We start from the raw sequence: 15,655 nt of genomic DNA, 5'->3' as shown, positions 1-15,655 counted from the left end.
GTATGACGTGCGCTCAATAGCCTGAATTAAAAGTCAAGAAAGGTCCAAGATATACTTTATTTTATTGCATAATAATAACCTAACTCATAATCCACCTAATGGTAAGTTGTTAACGGATCTTGAGGCCCGAGGTTAAAATTATTATGGCCGTCTCACCCTTCAAAGCGAGGCTCATAACGGCTTAGCAGCAGCAATAGGCAGGATGCTGGTAATTGCTCAAGCTGCCTTATGAAAAGCTCTAAGATTAATAAATACCAATTGGTGATCACGGTATGCTTGTATAATATTAAGATGCCTCTCATTCTACGTGTCATTGTACAATATTCCCGTATCACTCCAAGCATTATGATTTGGAGGGTAGACAGTAATTATACAATGCAATCTATACTTCGAGCGAACGCCTCAATTTGGATGCAGCGTTCACATTGGTATAACCTTGAGCTCGGAAAACAAATTATATAGAGTTCGTGAACTCATCTGCGTCCACAAAAGGACGACTCCTCTCGATGTTTCGAAATTCTAAGCAGGAAATGTATCAAATATATAAAAAAATCTTTATAATTGAGAGACAGTATGTTAATGTGCGAACAAAGACACGTTGTAACGTTTTTTGTTGAATTCATTTTATGTATTTTAATTACGACACGGTTTTAAAAGGCATCTTTGAATGAATTTTCAAAAGCCTTCAAGACCAGGCAGTACCTCTCCTAATAAAGATTCCAAACAGAACTGTCCACATTCAGATGTTGAACTCGTTGAAGCATGTCCTGACTTAATTCCAACATCTCCCTATAACATCACACTTCCGTACTGGAAAAAAGTTCTTTTTTATTTTTTTTATTGCTTAGATGGGTGGACGAGCTCACAGCTCACCTGGTGTTAAGTGGTTACTGGAGCCCATAGACATCCACAACGTAAACGCGCCACCCACCTTGAGATGTAACTTCTAAGGTCTTAGTATAGTTACAACGGCTGCCCACCCTTCGAACCGAAACGCATTACTGCTTCACAGCATAAATAAGCAAGGCGGTGGTACCTACCCGTGTAGAATCACAAGACATCCATATCAGGTGCCATGAAAAACAGTAACTTTCTATTATAACGAGGTATTTAAACTTTAGTAAGAAATTATTGGATTCATGGGAAAAATCATATCAAATCCCAATTCGAGCATACCGTAACGAGGCGTACATACATACAGACAAAACCAGCTACTTACTTTATGAGGTTGAACTTATTGTCATATGAAACAAAGTTTATCAAAGTCTGAATAAGTTCATGTAAGCATTTCGTGAGGTTCTTCCCTGCAATCGTTTCGATATAATGTCCTAATTATCAATTTATTAATTAAACAAATTTAGGATATAGTTCATAGTTGATAACAAGACGCATGCAGTCTAAGCCCAGAGTCATTATCCTAGATCCGCACCATTTGAAATTCCTACTAAACAATGTTAAGCTATCTACTTATCTATACATATAAATTAAATTGGTGTGTCTCTTTGTAATATTGAAATAGCCGCTTTTTACTTCATGCATATGAATATACTTATACGGTACATACACCAAAATAACATTTTTTTACAATTTTTTTCTGTCTGTCTGTCTGTTTGTTCCGGCTAATCTCTGGAACAGCTGGACCGATTTTGAACGGACTTTCACTGATGGATAGCTGATGATATAGGGAGTAACTTAAGCTATTTTTTAGACTAGCTTCGCCTTGCGGCCTCACCCACGGTACGCCAATAACCGCGGGTTAAATCGCGGGACTCAGCTATCAATAATAAAATTTTATGTTTCCGAAGCGAAGCGAGGGCGGGTCGCTAGTCCATTATAGATACAGACTAATAAGATATATTTTTTTCAAAGAAAACTCCTAAATGTTTGGCAAATGGACAACAATTTTATATATCCTTAATGGAGGTTAGATAATGCATCAACATTGTATTAAATGGTATGTAGCATGTGATGTATTATTAAGCGGTAGGCAGCGGCTTGGCTCTCCCCCTGGCATTGCTGAAGTCCATGGGCGACGGTAATCACTCAACAACAGGTGGGCCGTATGCTCGTCTGCCTACAAGGAAGATAAAAAAAAACGTAGACATAATCGACATTGATTTTAAGTAGTAATCTCATTCATTTCAGTATAAGTGAATATTGCAATTAAAATTTAAAATACCACAAATAAAATTGTATCCTAATGTCTGTCATTGATAGATCGACTGCGTATTGAATAAGACAGGGATCAATTCCCTTATATTAGCAAGAAATTTAGCAAGACTTTTAAACAAATTGGCCAAGAGGCGATAACTTCCAACCTTTTATTTCATCCTATCCACTAACAATTTTACTAGACGCCTGCAGTTATAACCCTAGGGGAATAGGGACCCTAATAACTGTTGAAGTCAATGAAGAGTTTGATGTGAAACTTAGCCTCTAGCATCAGCCTGCGGAGTTTTCGCCGGAACACCTCAGGGGGGCGTGCTTCGCAAGGCAGCTGCCCTTGTGTTATCAGGTCTCTTTCAGCTCAGCATAACCCATCTATGAAGCTATAGAGGCCTCTCAGCAATGCTTCCATTTTTTAATCTCATGTCTCGAAAGAAATACCGTAGCTCTTGGAAGACACCGTGGTGTTACAAGTTCGCAGATCTGGTTACCAACATTATGACTATTTCTCATACGCAGTAATTATGGTAACTAGACTCATGAGTAGGAGATCAGCGATACAAGCTCGATCTGTTGAGACTGTATTTTTCAAGATGGACAGGGATATTGACTTAGTACTTTCTAAAGGAGGAAATTCCAATGTGATCCATACCAGTTTTACCAGTTTTAGTCGATGAGGTCTAAACATCGACCCCTATTAATTGCTAGAAATTTTTGATGATAAGACCTCGAATATTTCCCGATACTGTATAAGTAGGTAGTGCTACGTGCACTAAATTGTCATAAGAATGACGCATATTTTAGTAGGAAGTATCTTTGTTGAACTTTAAAAAACTTCAACCAGTCGATAAGCATGCACCCGTTTGTCCTGGTGGAACTGGGACATCCTCAAAGCCACCATTAATCCCTCCCAGCCTCCAAAAAGAATAAATTCGTAAGTACAATATCAAACACTCTGCTAATTGAATATAATTTTTAACTTGGCTATGAGACCTGAGGTATTGCTTCATTTTTGAAAAGGGGCCATTTTCCCAAAAAAGTTTGGGAATCCCTGGTCTAGTGGATTAGACATCCAAAAGCTGCTTTATTTCAAATCGACTATGAGCTCAGGGTGTAGTTCCTACGAAGTTTATTTTTATTTTTAATTGTCCTTGTATACAGATGAGCATCCGGCCCACCTGACAGTGAGTGGTTACCGTCGCCCGTGGACTTCAGCAATGCCAGGGGCAGAGTTAAGCCGCTGCCTACCGTTAAGTACTCTTCAAGATCTTTACTTGAATACTTTATAAGATAACTCCGCGATGAAGGAATAGCAATGCTTAATAATACTTGATAATTCAGTGACTTCAGCCGTTGGTGGTCGTTAAGGGTAGCATGTGTCCAGATGTGCCCACCCATATGTATGAATAGTGGGAGCGCTCCTTTATAAGGGCCAAGTGAAAATAAGACCTCCTATCTCAAAGACAAGTTCGAATCAAAGCATTCTCTTCATTCAGAAATAAAAGCACCCGTATAGTCCTAACAATACAGCTCATGTTGGCTTAATTACATAATCACAATTTAGTCTTGACTATTGTAAAACTTCCAATAAAAAAAGAAAACATAAAATAATCTTGGTCTTTATTCAATACTAGCGGCCCGCTCAGGCTCCGCTCGGGTCTTTAACAAATTTTTAAAAATAAAAAATTATAATACACACACATTATCCCTTATATTTGCGTCAGGTCTCTAAAAATAGAAAATTATAAAGATAGTTTGAATTTTTTTTTTAATTTATATTCGTTTAAATAATATTTGTTTTTATCTATTTTTTTATTATTTTTCTAGTTTTCGTAAAAAGGTCATACATGCAAAACAAAAGCCATTGAGTTTATTGAGTCAGAGCTTCCTTGTACTGGCTGAGCCCTTGCTTTGTCCGAGCCCTTGCTCGCCCACCTGTCCTTGTGAAACTGGAAAGGCCTCCGGGCCACCAGTAAACCCACAATTATAAAAAAAGCTACCCTGTGAACGATATTTGACGTAGTTTCTTTTTTTTAAATAAATGAACACTTATTGTGGCATAGCTATAATAGTCGGAAATATGCTGACGCCACATTTTTTGTAAATAATGTGTTCTACAAAGCTATAGTAAATTATTTTATTCTATCATCAATAGTTTTTGCAGCGCACGCGATGTAAAGAATACTTTAGATAATTTTTTACACCTTGCGTTACATTATTGGAGTTTTAGTAAGGATCCTTAATTAAAAAAAAAGAAGAATATAGCCTATGTCACTCGGAAATAATGTAGCTCCTAAACAGTGAAATAATTTTCAAATCGGTTCAGTAGTTTCAAAGCCTATTCAAAACAAACAAACAAACAAATATTTCCTCTTTACTCCCCTTATTCCACATTATAAGAATTTGGCGCAGCATGTTTTTATAATATTAGTATAGATAATTAATGTTACATTTTCTGGAATAATTTAAGCTCTATCCTTGTCCGAGAGCTTTTGCTTGTGCCAGGGTGTTGACTGCTGGAGCCGCGCTGATGATGGCGTCTCGTAAAGCAATTAATTAGCACAATTTCAGTAATACCTCCAATACAACCTCACATAAAGATTTACTGTCACTAATTACGCAAATTCAGTAATTTTTCTATAAATACCTTCATCGGGAAAGTCGTTCGTAAGCACGTGTCAGGGATGCGTTTCCTTAGTAATATACTATGCCTGCCACCTGCTTGCAGATTTGAACACGCTTGAGTCAAGCCACAGCCGCTTTTAGTAGAGGTAGCGACTTATTAGCTGCGCATTCCGTGGACAGCATTTCGGACCAACGTATCAATTTTGCAAGAACTCAATCTCCTGGCGGCTGTCATCCGAGTGTCTTCGCAGAGTCCTTGGATACTTCGGTCACGTTGCACGGAAGGATGGTAGCAATCTCGAGAGGCTCATCGTGACCGGTAAGGTAGATGAGAAAAGACCTCGGGGGTGCAGCCCAATACGTTGGTCCGACCAGATCCGTACCGCTCTTGATTCCACGTTTCATAGCGCCCTCCACACCGCCAGAGACAAGAATAAACGGAGAAAGACCGTGCGTGATACAAAAGGCTGGTCACGACCCTTAGCAATGAGGAATACGACGCAAGGAGGAGGAGAGACTTAGTAGACGATATAATATTTTTTTTTCGTACCTATTCTAGACATCTAAAAGGGTCATGCTAGGTTCCCTGTTTTTTTTTTCCTACCTATGCTGAGGCCTTGAGAGGCTATTTCAGCTTCATACTAGCGTGTAGGTGAGCTCTCGGGGCTCAAGCTGGGAGTGCAATATCACTGGCCCTAGCAAGAGCAGTGCTTCGTAGAATCTAACTCCGGATCGGAAACGATTACATCGGGTGATTTAGCTAATGTGTAGCCTAATGACTCAAATCTAAGTCTGAACACAGGAGTACTGCTCCGAAACTACAAATAAGATTTCAATAGATTACAGTTCAATATAATCTTTAACCCGCGCACTCGTAGGGAAGAACCGTAGGAACAAACACCTCAGGAGAGTAATGCAGACGTCCTTACGTACTGACAATATGGTTCAATTTCGCATAGCCCCAAGAAACAGGTATTATCAGCGAGACAGTATAAAAGCGCATCCATGTCAGTAGAGCAGTATTCAGTTCGTTGCAGCTCGTACGTTGAGTTTCGATTTCGCGAAAATACAAAATGAAATTCTCGAAAGTTTTCGTTTTCGTGTTCGCTATTGTTTTCGCCACGGCTTCGGTCTCGGCAGCTCCCGGCAACTTCTTCAAGGATCTTGTGAGTATTGTCCTAGATGTTAGTGAATCGTAGATTGAAGTGAAGCCACTTTCGCTGTTTGATCGCCCCACTTACTGTACAATACATTTGAAACGGTATATTTTTGAAAATATCTTTTTTATTTACCTTGTTCGTAGACTGTGGCTTATTCAAATTCAAATTCAAATTCAAAATCATTTACTTCAACTTGGATGTCATCAAAAACACACTTGTTGAATGTCAAAATGTAAAAGAAAATGTTAACTCTACCACCGGTTCCAAAAAAAGCCACAGTCCTGAGAAGAACCGGCGAAACAAACTCAGCGGGCTTTTTTTTTTTTTTGTATTTTCTCAACTATTTTCTTTTTTTTTAAACAAGAAAACATATTTACAGTATACAAAAAAACAAGTCAAAAAAATACAATTCAAATAAATAATAATAATAATGAAAAATGAAAAGGCCAGGAGCGAACGCCTCATTCCCACGTAGTGCCATCTAGTAAAAAATCCTTAACTTTATAATATGCCTTGTTGCACAAACGTTCCTTGACAGTTTTCTTAAATCTATGAACAGGTAGTAGTTGAACGTTTTGTGGGATCTTGTTGAAAAGCTGTACACCCAGCCCCCTGAAAGAGTTGCTTATTTTCTTAATTCGAGCCGCCGGCAACGGCATTATATATATATATATATATATATTATTGCTTAGATGAGTGGATAAGCTCACAGCCCACCCGGTGTTAAGTGGTTACTGGAGGCCATAGACATCTACGATGTAAATGCACCACCCACCTTGAGATATAAGTTCTAAGTATATAGTTCTAAGTATATAGTTCTAAATATATAGTTCTAAGTATATAGTTCTAAGTATATAGTTCTAAGTTCTAAGTATAGTTACAACGGCTACCCCACCATTCAAACCGAAACGCATTACTGCTTCACGGCAGAAATAGGTGGGGTGGTGGTACTTACCCGTGCGGACTCACAAGAGGTCCTACCACCAGTATTAATCCAACTTCCACATCCAACGGTGAAGGTGGTGAAAAATGTACCTAATATATTAAGTGTCGTTTTAATCTAAATCAATTTATTATTCTGAATTATGCATTTTGTTGCCCAGTAAAGAACGCCTTAGGCATTAAGCCCGCCAATGTGAAAAATAAATGAGATGTAATTAATAAATAAATAATATTAAATCTTGGATCTGGGAAACATATAGATATGCATCATTTTTTAAGCTCTACTTGACTAGACGTTTTGATCTGGAGCTAAGTGGTATGTGAATCCAAATGGATTTTTACCACATAAATATGTCCATAGACATTACGTGGTGAAAATCCGGCTACCTGGATTGGTGTTTGATTTTGAATTATAAATTAAAGAATCAAGGAAAAATAGCACACGGCCATCAGCTAGCCCCAAGCTATGATCCCCTGTACTATGAAAACAGGATATTGCTAAACATACATAATTGTACGATTTAATATATGCATATATGTATACAGATTCTACATACTCTAAATACCATGCAAAATGCAAACAAACAGCGTCACACGATTGCTTTTCCGATGTCAGATTCGAACTCACGATCGCTAACTCAGCAGTCAGGGCGCGAAATACAGCGCCACCCATTCACCATATTGTATTGAAATTGTGCTAATTAATTGCTTTATTATAACAGGAAAAAATGGGTCAGAGGGTTCGAGACGCCGTCATCAGCGCGGCTCCAGCAGTCGACACCCTGGCAAAAGCAAAAGCTCTCGGACAAGGATAGAGCTTAAATTATTCCACAAAATGTAACAACATTAATTATATTGAATAAAGACAAAGATTATTTTATGTTTTCTTTTTTTGGAATGAAATTCCTTATGGAACGATGCGGAGGGGTACCTTAACCGGGAAAAAACGTCCGTAACGTAAGATTTTTTCTATTTAGTTTGTTATCGACAGATGTCGCTGCACGTAAATTCGACAATTCCTGAATCGCGGTGACGAGATGCTACACAGTTGATAGACGTTCTCATATTTCTCTAATCTCTTGCTAAATCATACTTACCTAGCGTAGCGGATATTGTGATCATGCAGGCTGTTCCCCAGGATGAGGCTGCTCCGTTGCACTGTGGAGTGGTTGACCCGCCCTTGCGATTATTTTTATTTGTATCAATAAAAAATCATAATAAAAAATGTAGAACCGAATAATTACTTTCTATATACCTCGAATAGAAGTTAAAATTAATATTTTTATATTATGGAACTTCGTTCCTATCCGGTGTCCCACGACACCACACATCTTTTTATTGGAAGTTTTACAATGTTCAAGACTAAATTATGATTATGTAATTAAGCCAACATGAACTGTATTGTTAGGACTATACGGGTGCTTTTATTTCTGAATGAAGTGAATGCTTTGATTCGAACTTGTCTTTGAGATAGGAGGTGTTATTTTCACTTGGCCCTTATAAAGGAGCGCTCCCACTATTCATACATATGGGTGGGCACATCTGGACACATGCTACCCTTAACGACCACCAACGGCTGAAGTCACTGAATTATCAAGTATTATTAAGCATTGCTATTCCTTCATCGCGGAGTTATCTTATAAAGTATTCAAGTAAAGATCTTGGAGAGTACTTAACGGTAGGCAGCGGCTTAACTCTGCCCCTGGCATTGCTGAAGTCCACGGGCGACGGTAACCACTCACCGTCAGGTGGGTGGGATGCTCACCTGTTCTCACAGGGGCAATTAAAATTAAAAATAAACTTCGTGGGAACAACACTCCGTCCATTTGAAATAAAGCAGCTTTTTGATGTCTAATCCACTAGACCAGGGATTCCCAAACTAATTTGTGAAAATGGCCCCTTTTCAAAAATGAAGCAATACCTCAGACCTCGTAGCCAAGTTAAAAATCCCATTCAACTAGCATAGTTTTTGATATTGTACTTACGAACTTATTCTTTTTGGAGACTGGGAGGGATTACTGGTGGCTTTGAGGATGTCCCAGTTCCACCACGACAAGCGGGTTTCATGCTTATCGACCGGTTGAAGTTTTTTAAAGTAAAGCAAAGATACTTTTTACTAAAATATGCGTCATTCTTACAACAATTTGGTGCACGTAACACCACTTATACACTATCTTGAAAGACTCGAAAGACTCAAGAACTTCTAACAATTGATATGGGTCGATTTTTAGACCTCATGACCATTTTAGACCATAGTAAGTCAATATAGGGATATTGACAGGGTATATGGACAGGGGTCCATCTTGAAAAATACAGTCTTAACACATCGAACTTGTATCACTGATCTCCTACTCATGAGTCACTTAGCATAATTACTGCGTATGAGGAAAATACGTAATGTTGGTAACCAGATCTGCGAGCTTGTAACACCACGGTTTCTTCTAAGAGCTACGGTATTTCTTTCGTCAAATGATATTCAAGGAGAGCCTTATGCAATGAGCAGTACCTTCTATGCATCCCCGACGTTGCTCATATCAATGTCATGTCAAGATAGCCGTACACTCGTCTGCCTTTGAAGACATAAGAAAATCTAAAGCTCATGTTGTACCTCACAGACGAACTTATTCTTTTTGGAAACTGGGAGGGATTACTGGTGGCTCAGAGGATGTCCCAGTTCCACCAGGACAATCGGGCGCACGGTTATCGACTGGTTAACTGAACTTTTAAAGTACAACAAAGATACTTCCTACTAAAATATGCGTAATTCTTTAAACAGTTTGGTGCACGTAACACAACTTATACCTACACTATCTTGAAAAGCTCGATGTTTCAATCGAGAACTTCTAACAATTAATAGGAGTCGATTACTAGACCTCGTCGACTAAAACTAGGAAAATCGATATCGACCACATTGGGATTTCCTCCATTAGAAAGTATTAAGTCAATAGTCCTGTCCATCTTGAAAAATACAATCTGAAAGCATCGAACATGTATCACTGATATACTCATGAGTCTTCTTAGCATAATTACTGCGTATAGAATAGACATTAGGTTAGTAACCAGATTTGCGAGCTTCTAACACCACGGTGTCTTCCAAGAGCTATGGTATTTCTTTCGTCACATGAGATCCAAGGTGAACTTTACGGAGCGAGCAGTACGTTTGAATTTTTGCTAATTACTAATTACTCAGCGTTGCTAATTACTCGGCGAATTCTTTAGACGCATTTTATGATATTTACAGGTTGAGATTAGAACATAGTACTATACCAGTGAATACCACATAGTCACTGTTAATACCAGTCACATTTGGCATATTATCGTATGTCAGGACAGTGCTGATCCAGATCGACAGAGCCATAACGTACATAACCTTTCAATTTCGAACTGAAAATGATTACCAAATTCCGCTGAACGTCAAAGTACGCATCACTCGTTGCGATGTTCATAAAATGCCAGTATATCACAAAAACGTGAGGCCCAAGAGCTTGCGACAGTTAATCAGCAAGCATTTCGCATCCAACGTGCATAAACTCTAAGAGACAAGAATAAACATACCAACAGCTGAACATCCATACGTTTTACAAAACACGGGGCTATCGTCTATTTTATTTAAGAATGGAAGCATTGCTGAGAGGCCTCCATAGCTTCATAGATGGGTTAGGCTGAGCTGAAAGAGACCTGATAGCACAAGGGCAGCTGCCTCGCGAAGCACGCTCCACTGAGGTGTTCCGGCGAAAAACTCCGCAGGCTGATTCTAGAGGCTAAGTTTCACGTCAAACTCTTCAATGATTTCAACAGTGGTTAGGGTCCCTATTCCTGATTCTAGGGGTAGAGCTGCAGGCGATTTATAAAATTGTAAGTGGATAGGATAAAATAAAAGGTTGGAAGTTATCGCCTCTTGGCCAATTTGTTTAAAAGTCTTGCAAAATTACTCGCTAATATAAGGGAATTGATCCCTGTCTTATTCAATACGCAGTCTATCTATCAATGACAGACATTAGATACAGTTTTATTTGTGGTATTTTAAATTTCAATTGTAATATCCACTTATAGTGAAATGAATGAGATTACTACTTAAAATCAATGTTAATTATGTCTACGTCACATATAACATGTCATTTAATACAATGTTGATGTCAAATGCATTATCTTCCGTCCATTAAGGATATATGAAATTGTGGAAGAACTAACAATGCAACTCCATTTGCCAAAACCTTTAGGAGTTTTCTTTGAAAAAAGTACTTATTAGTCTGTATTTATAATAGATCAGTAGATTGCTTAAGATTGTTTATTAGAAATTTCAAATGGTGCGTTCTGATCTAGGATGAATCTGGGCTTAGACTGTATGTGCCTTGTTACCAACTATGAACTGTGTTCTAAATTTATTTAATTAATAAATTGATAATTAGGACATTAACTCGAAACGATTGCAGGGAAGAACCTCACGAAATGCTTACATGAACTTATTCAGACTTTGATAAACTTTGTTTCATATGACAACAAGTTCAACCTCATAAAGTAAGTAGCTGGTTTTGTCTGTCTGTATGTACGCCTCGTTGCGGTATGCCCGAATTGGGATTTGATATGATTTTTGTCATGACTCCAGAAATTTCTTACTAAAGTATAAACACCTTTTAATAATATACTGCAAACGAAAGTCAGTGTTTGTTTGTGACACCAAAAATATTACATTGCTTGGTTAAGATTCTAAGATATTATAAAATTACAAGCCGATCAATACTTCATTTGCATGTAATTTTCATCTAATCTATGTGTAGATAGTCGCCGGCTTTCGTGGAAGTCAGAGCAGAGTCGTATGGAAACCGCAAATCGATCTGTGAAACGTACTATGGATAAGTGTGCGTTGTATTCCAAGAACTTGTCTCCAGTACGGAAGTGTGATGATATAGGGAGATGATGGAATAAAGTCGAGCAATTCCTCAGGACACGCTTCATGGAACATTGACGTAAAAGAGAAACCAAACATTGGCGCTTCCATAAACCAAACTGAGTGAAAACTCATCAGTTACGAACGAGTTCAACATCTGAATTTGGACAATTCTGTGTGGAGTCTTTATTAGGAGAGGTACTGCTTAGTCTTGAAAGTCTATAAGGATTCTATCGAAGATGCTTTTTAAGTACGTGTCGGATTGAAAATACATAAAAACTATTCAGCAAAAATTTTTTGTTCGCACATTAACATACGGTCTCAATTATAAAGATTTTTTTAAATATTTGATACATTTCCTGCTTAGAATTTTTGATAGTCGATGGAGAGGAGTAGTCCTTTTGTGGTCGCAAATGAGTATATTTTGTACCCGAGCTTAAGGTCATATTAACGTGAACACTGCATCCAAATTGAGGGTTTCGCTCGAAGTATAGATTGCATTGTATAATTACTGTCTACCCGCCAAATCATAATGCTTGTGATGATACGACAATATAGTACAATGACACATAGAATGAGAGGCATGTTAATATTATACAAGCATACTGTGACCACCAATTGGTATTTTTACCAATCTGAGAGCTTTTCATTAGCCAATTTCATTTGAGCTTTCATGGGCACATGTGATTTGGCGAGGATTGACGGCTGATATCCCTGACTGACGGAGATAACTTATCACCAGATGCACTATTCATATGTTGACCGACAACGGCAACGGTGTTTCCCGAGCGCTATGACATTTCTTTCTTCAAACGAGGCTTGTGGAGAGTACTTAACGACAGCAGCTTGGCTCTGCCCTTTGGGTTAATGAAGTCCATGGGCGTCGATAACCACTCATCGTCAAGTGGGCCGTACGTTCGTCTGCCTACTAACTAGTGCAGTAAAAAATTAAAAAGAAAAGAAAATCGCGACAAGCGAAGTCGCGAGCGCCGCTGTCTCACGCGTAAATAGCACTTTGATAAATTATTATTTCATGAACACCTCTTGAGTATATAAAGCCCGCAGAGGCATCTATCTACATATTGTGTTCCTGACTCGGCACTCGAACTCTGCTTTAGTAGAAAAATCAAAATGAATTTCACGAGAATCATATTTTTCTTGTTCGTTGTTGTTTTCGCGACCGCATCAGCGAAACCTTGGAACTTCTTCAAGGAAATCGTGAGTACAGATTCGTTTGAGTTCAATTGTTTTATAGAAAATATGGTTTTGATGAGTCGAGTGGCTCCCGGGCCCCAAAGGGCCATAGAGCCAGGACATTTGACAAAATCCCTGAGTTCTGGACTAAGTCGCGGTCCCAAAGCCTAATTCGATAATCTCATTCTCACGGATCGCTTGGAACCTCTGAGTATGCGGAGGGTTTTCACTTCTCTCTGTATTTTGTACCGTATGTTCCATGGGGAGCGCTCTGAGGAATTGTTTGAGATGATTCCATCATCTCGTTTTTACCATCGTACCGCGCCACCAAAGTAGAGTTCTTCCATGCTAACTGGAGCCACTGCGTTTATTTACAGTGCGTTTCCAGGGATCTTTTTTGTCACGTATCACTGGACTTCCTCCAAGCCACCACTAAACCCACCCACTTTTCAAAAAGAATAAGTTCGTACGTACAATAGCAAAAACTCTGCTAGTCGAATAGGATTTTTAATTTGGCTATGGGCTCTGAGATATTGCTTCATTTTGAAAAAGGGGTCATGTTCCCAAAAAAGTTTGGGAATATTTGGTCTAGTGGATAAGGCATCCAATAACTGCTTTATTACAGAGGGACCATGAATTCAGGGTGTGTAGAGTATCCTTACTTGAATACCTTAAAGTGTTATGCCAACTGAGGTTCTATGCTTTGTAAAATATTTCTAGCTATTCAGGCTTATAGAAAATCTAAATAATTTTGTGACTTTTCGAATAAGATTACCTCTCTGTCGAACCGTTATGATTTCGAATAAATACTTAAAAATATCTGGCAGAATTTTCGATGCCGGTTTGGGTGATGTTTTATGAGTTTAGTGTATTTTTCTAATGACAATTGGAGATATTAATAACTTCTCCGTTTTCACCAATCTTTACTGAGGGTATGAGGTATTAAAGCGTCCGCCACATGACTCCGATCTGATGTCTCAATGTGGGCGGTATTCATGCGGCTAATTCATCGGGATTCGATATCTACTCGAAGGTTGCAGTTTAACAGAAATAAATAAATAACTTTATACTGTATTTCTTCGGCTTCCGCTCGTCGAAGACCCAAATAGATATCCTGTTACGGCTTAATATCCTGTTTTATTAATATACTTTATACTACATATTATTAGCGATCTTTCGTATATTGAATTAAAAAAATTATATGTGCTAATTAATTCGCAAAAGTAGCTTGAATTAGCACTTTACTGTTAGGATGTTTTACTGTTTTACTGGTGGTAGGACCTCTTGTGAGTCCGCGCGTGTAGGTACCACCACCCCGCCTTTATCTACCGTGAAGCAGTAATGCGTTTCGGTTTGAAGGATGGGGCAGCCATGGGACGTCCATGGCGCCACCACAGGCCGGAAGTATGTAGTCTTTTTTTTCCTACCTAGTAACTACCTAGTAATAAATTCAGGGCTGTCATCGAAAAATTAAGGCTCCCGCAAACTGCAGGCTTTCTTGGTCGGGTCGGGCCGTTAGTGCGCACGCAGGGCCAACAAAACGGTTGGGTTGGACGTGAGTGTCCAGACTATACTAATCAGCCGACTATTCTCGAACGATTATAATAGTTTGTGACTGACTGTTAAAGAGAACATTTGCATAATGAAAATAAATACAATATTATTATTATTATATATTTTTTATTGCTTAGATGGGTGGACGAGCTCACAGCCCACCTGATGTTAAGTGGTTACTGTAGCCCATAGACATCTACAACGTAAATGCACCTCCCACTTTGAGACATAAGTTCTAGGGTCTCAGTATAGTTACAACGGTTGCCCTGCCCTTCAAACCGAGACGCATTACTGCTTCACGGCAGAAATAGGCAGGGTGGTGGCACCTACCCGCGCGGACTCACAAGAGGTCCTACCACCAGTAATAAGCCAGTATTTTCCAGAAACGTTATTATTGCTCTCATACAACGGAGGAGGAAAGCAAAAAAGATATTCCGAGAGTATTGGGTGCATCGTCAGTAATAGGATTAGTTAGTGGAAAATTTTACACAATGCATTCCAAATTACTTGATTACTCGAAACTTTTTTGCCTTTTATCCAATCAGTATAACCGGCTTTAATGAACTTGTCAAGATAATTGGACCAGCAATAGCGAAAGAGGATACAAACTTAAGACTCATCGCTAAAACTCTGGGCTAACTGAACTATCAGCTTAGAACTGAACCATCAGCTCCAACACGGTCCTGGCCATGATTGCAAACAGACTGAACTGCCCCTATATAAGAAACTGTTGTAATAAGCATCTGTCTCTCGTTAATCTAACACAGTGACTGGTATGGTGGCGGTTACTCAGTTAACATTATTTCATTATTTATTGTATTAGTTCTTTTATTAATTTTAATTTTATATTAGTAGTTGAGAATTTTAATTTTAATAATTTTGATTCGGTTTCATTTGATTTGGTTTCATTTTTGTTTGTTTTTGTTTTTAGTCATTCTGATAAATTGTAATTTTAATTTTATTGTATTTTGATTTAGATGTTACGTAATTGTATGTGAAATTTTATGGGCTTAAGTTGCCTGAAATAAACGCATTTGATTTTATTTCATTTCATTAGTAGGCCGACTAAACAATCGGCAAGGTAGAGCGCTGTATTGATCAAGCGTTGGGACTCATTGGCGGGAAT

General features: G+C 38.5%; 1 protein-coding gene and 1 long non-coding RNA gene across 2 annotated transcripts in view; one reads left to right on the top strand and one right to left on the bottom strand.

The window, feature by feature from the left end:
- Positions 1–15,655, bottom strand: part of LOC149499757 (uncharacterized) — a 145,397-nt gene that overhangs the window by 38,263 nt on the left and 91,479 nt on the right. The window lies entirely within an intron of this gene.
- Positions 5,800–7,773, top strand: CecD (cecropin D). Its single transcript, XM_028187760.2, has 2 exons — positions 5,800–5,957; positions 7,616–7,773. Exons 1-2 carry the CDS (start codon positions 5,865–5,867, stop codon positions 7,706–7,708), a joined length of 186 nt encoding a protein of 61 aa, XP_028043561.2. The 5' UTR covers positions 5,800–5,864; the 3' UTR covers positions 7,709–7,773.

This window comes from Bombyx mandarina, chromosome 26, assembly GCF_030267445.1.
Source record: "Bombyx mandarina strain Sakado chromosome 26, ASM3026744v2".
Classification (NCBI taxonomy): domain Eukaryota; kingdom Metazoa; phylum Arthropoda; class Insecta; order Lepidoptera; family Bombycidae; genus Bombyx; species Bombyx mandarina.
Note: the sequence above shows the minus strand (reverse complement) of the source record. Positions and strands in the feature narration are given on the sequence as shown.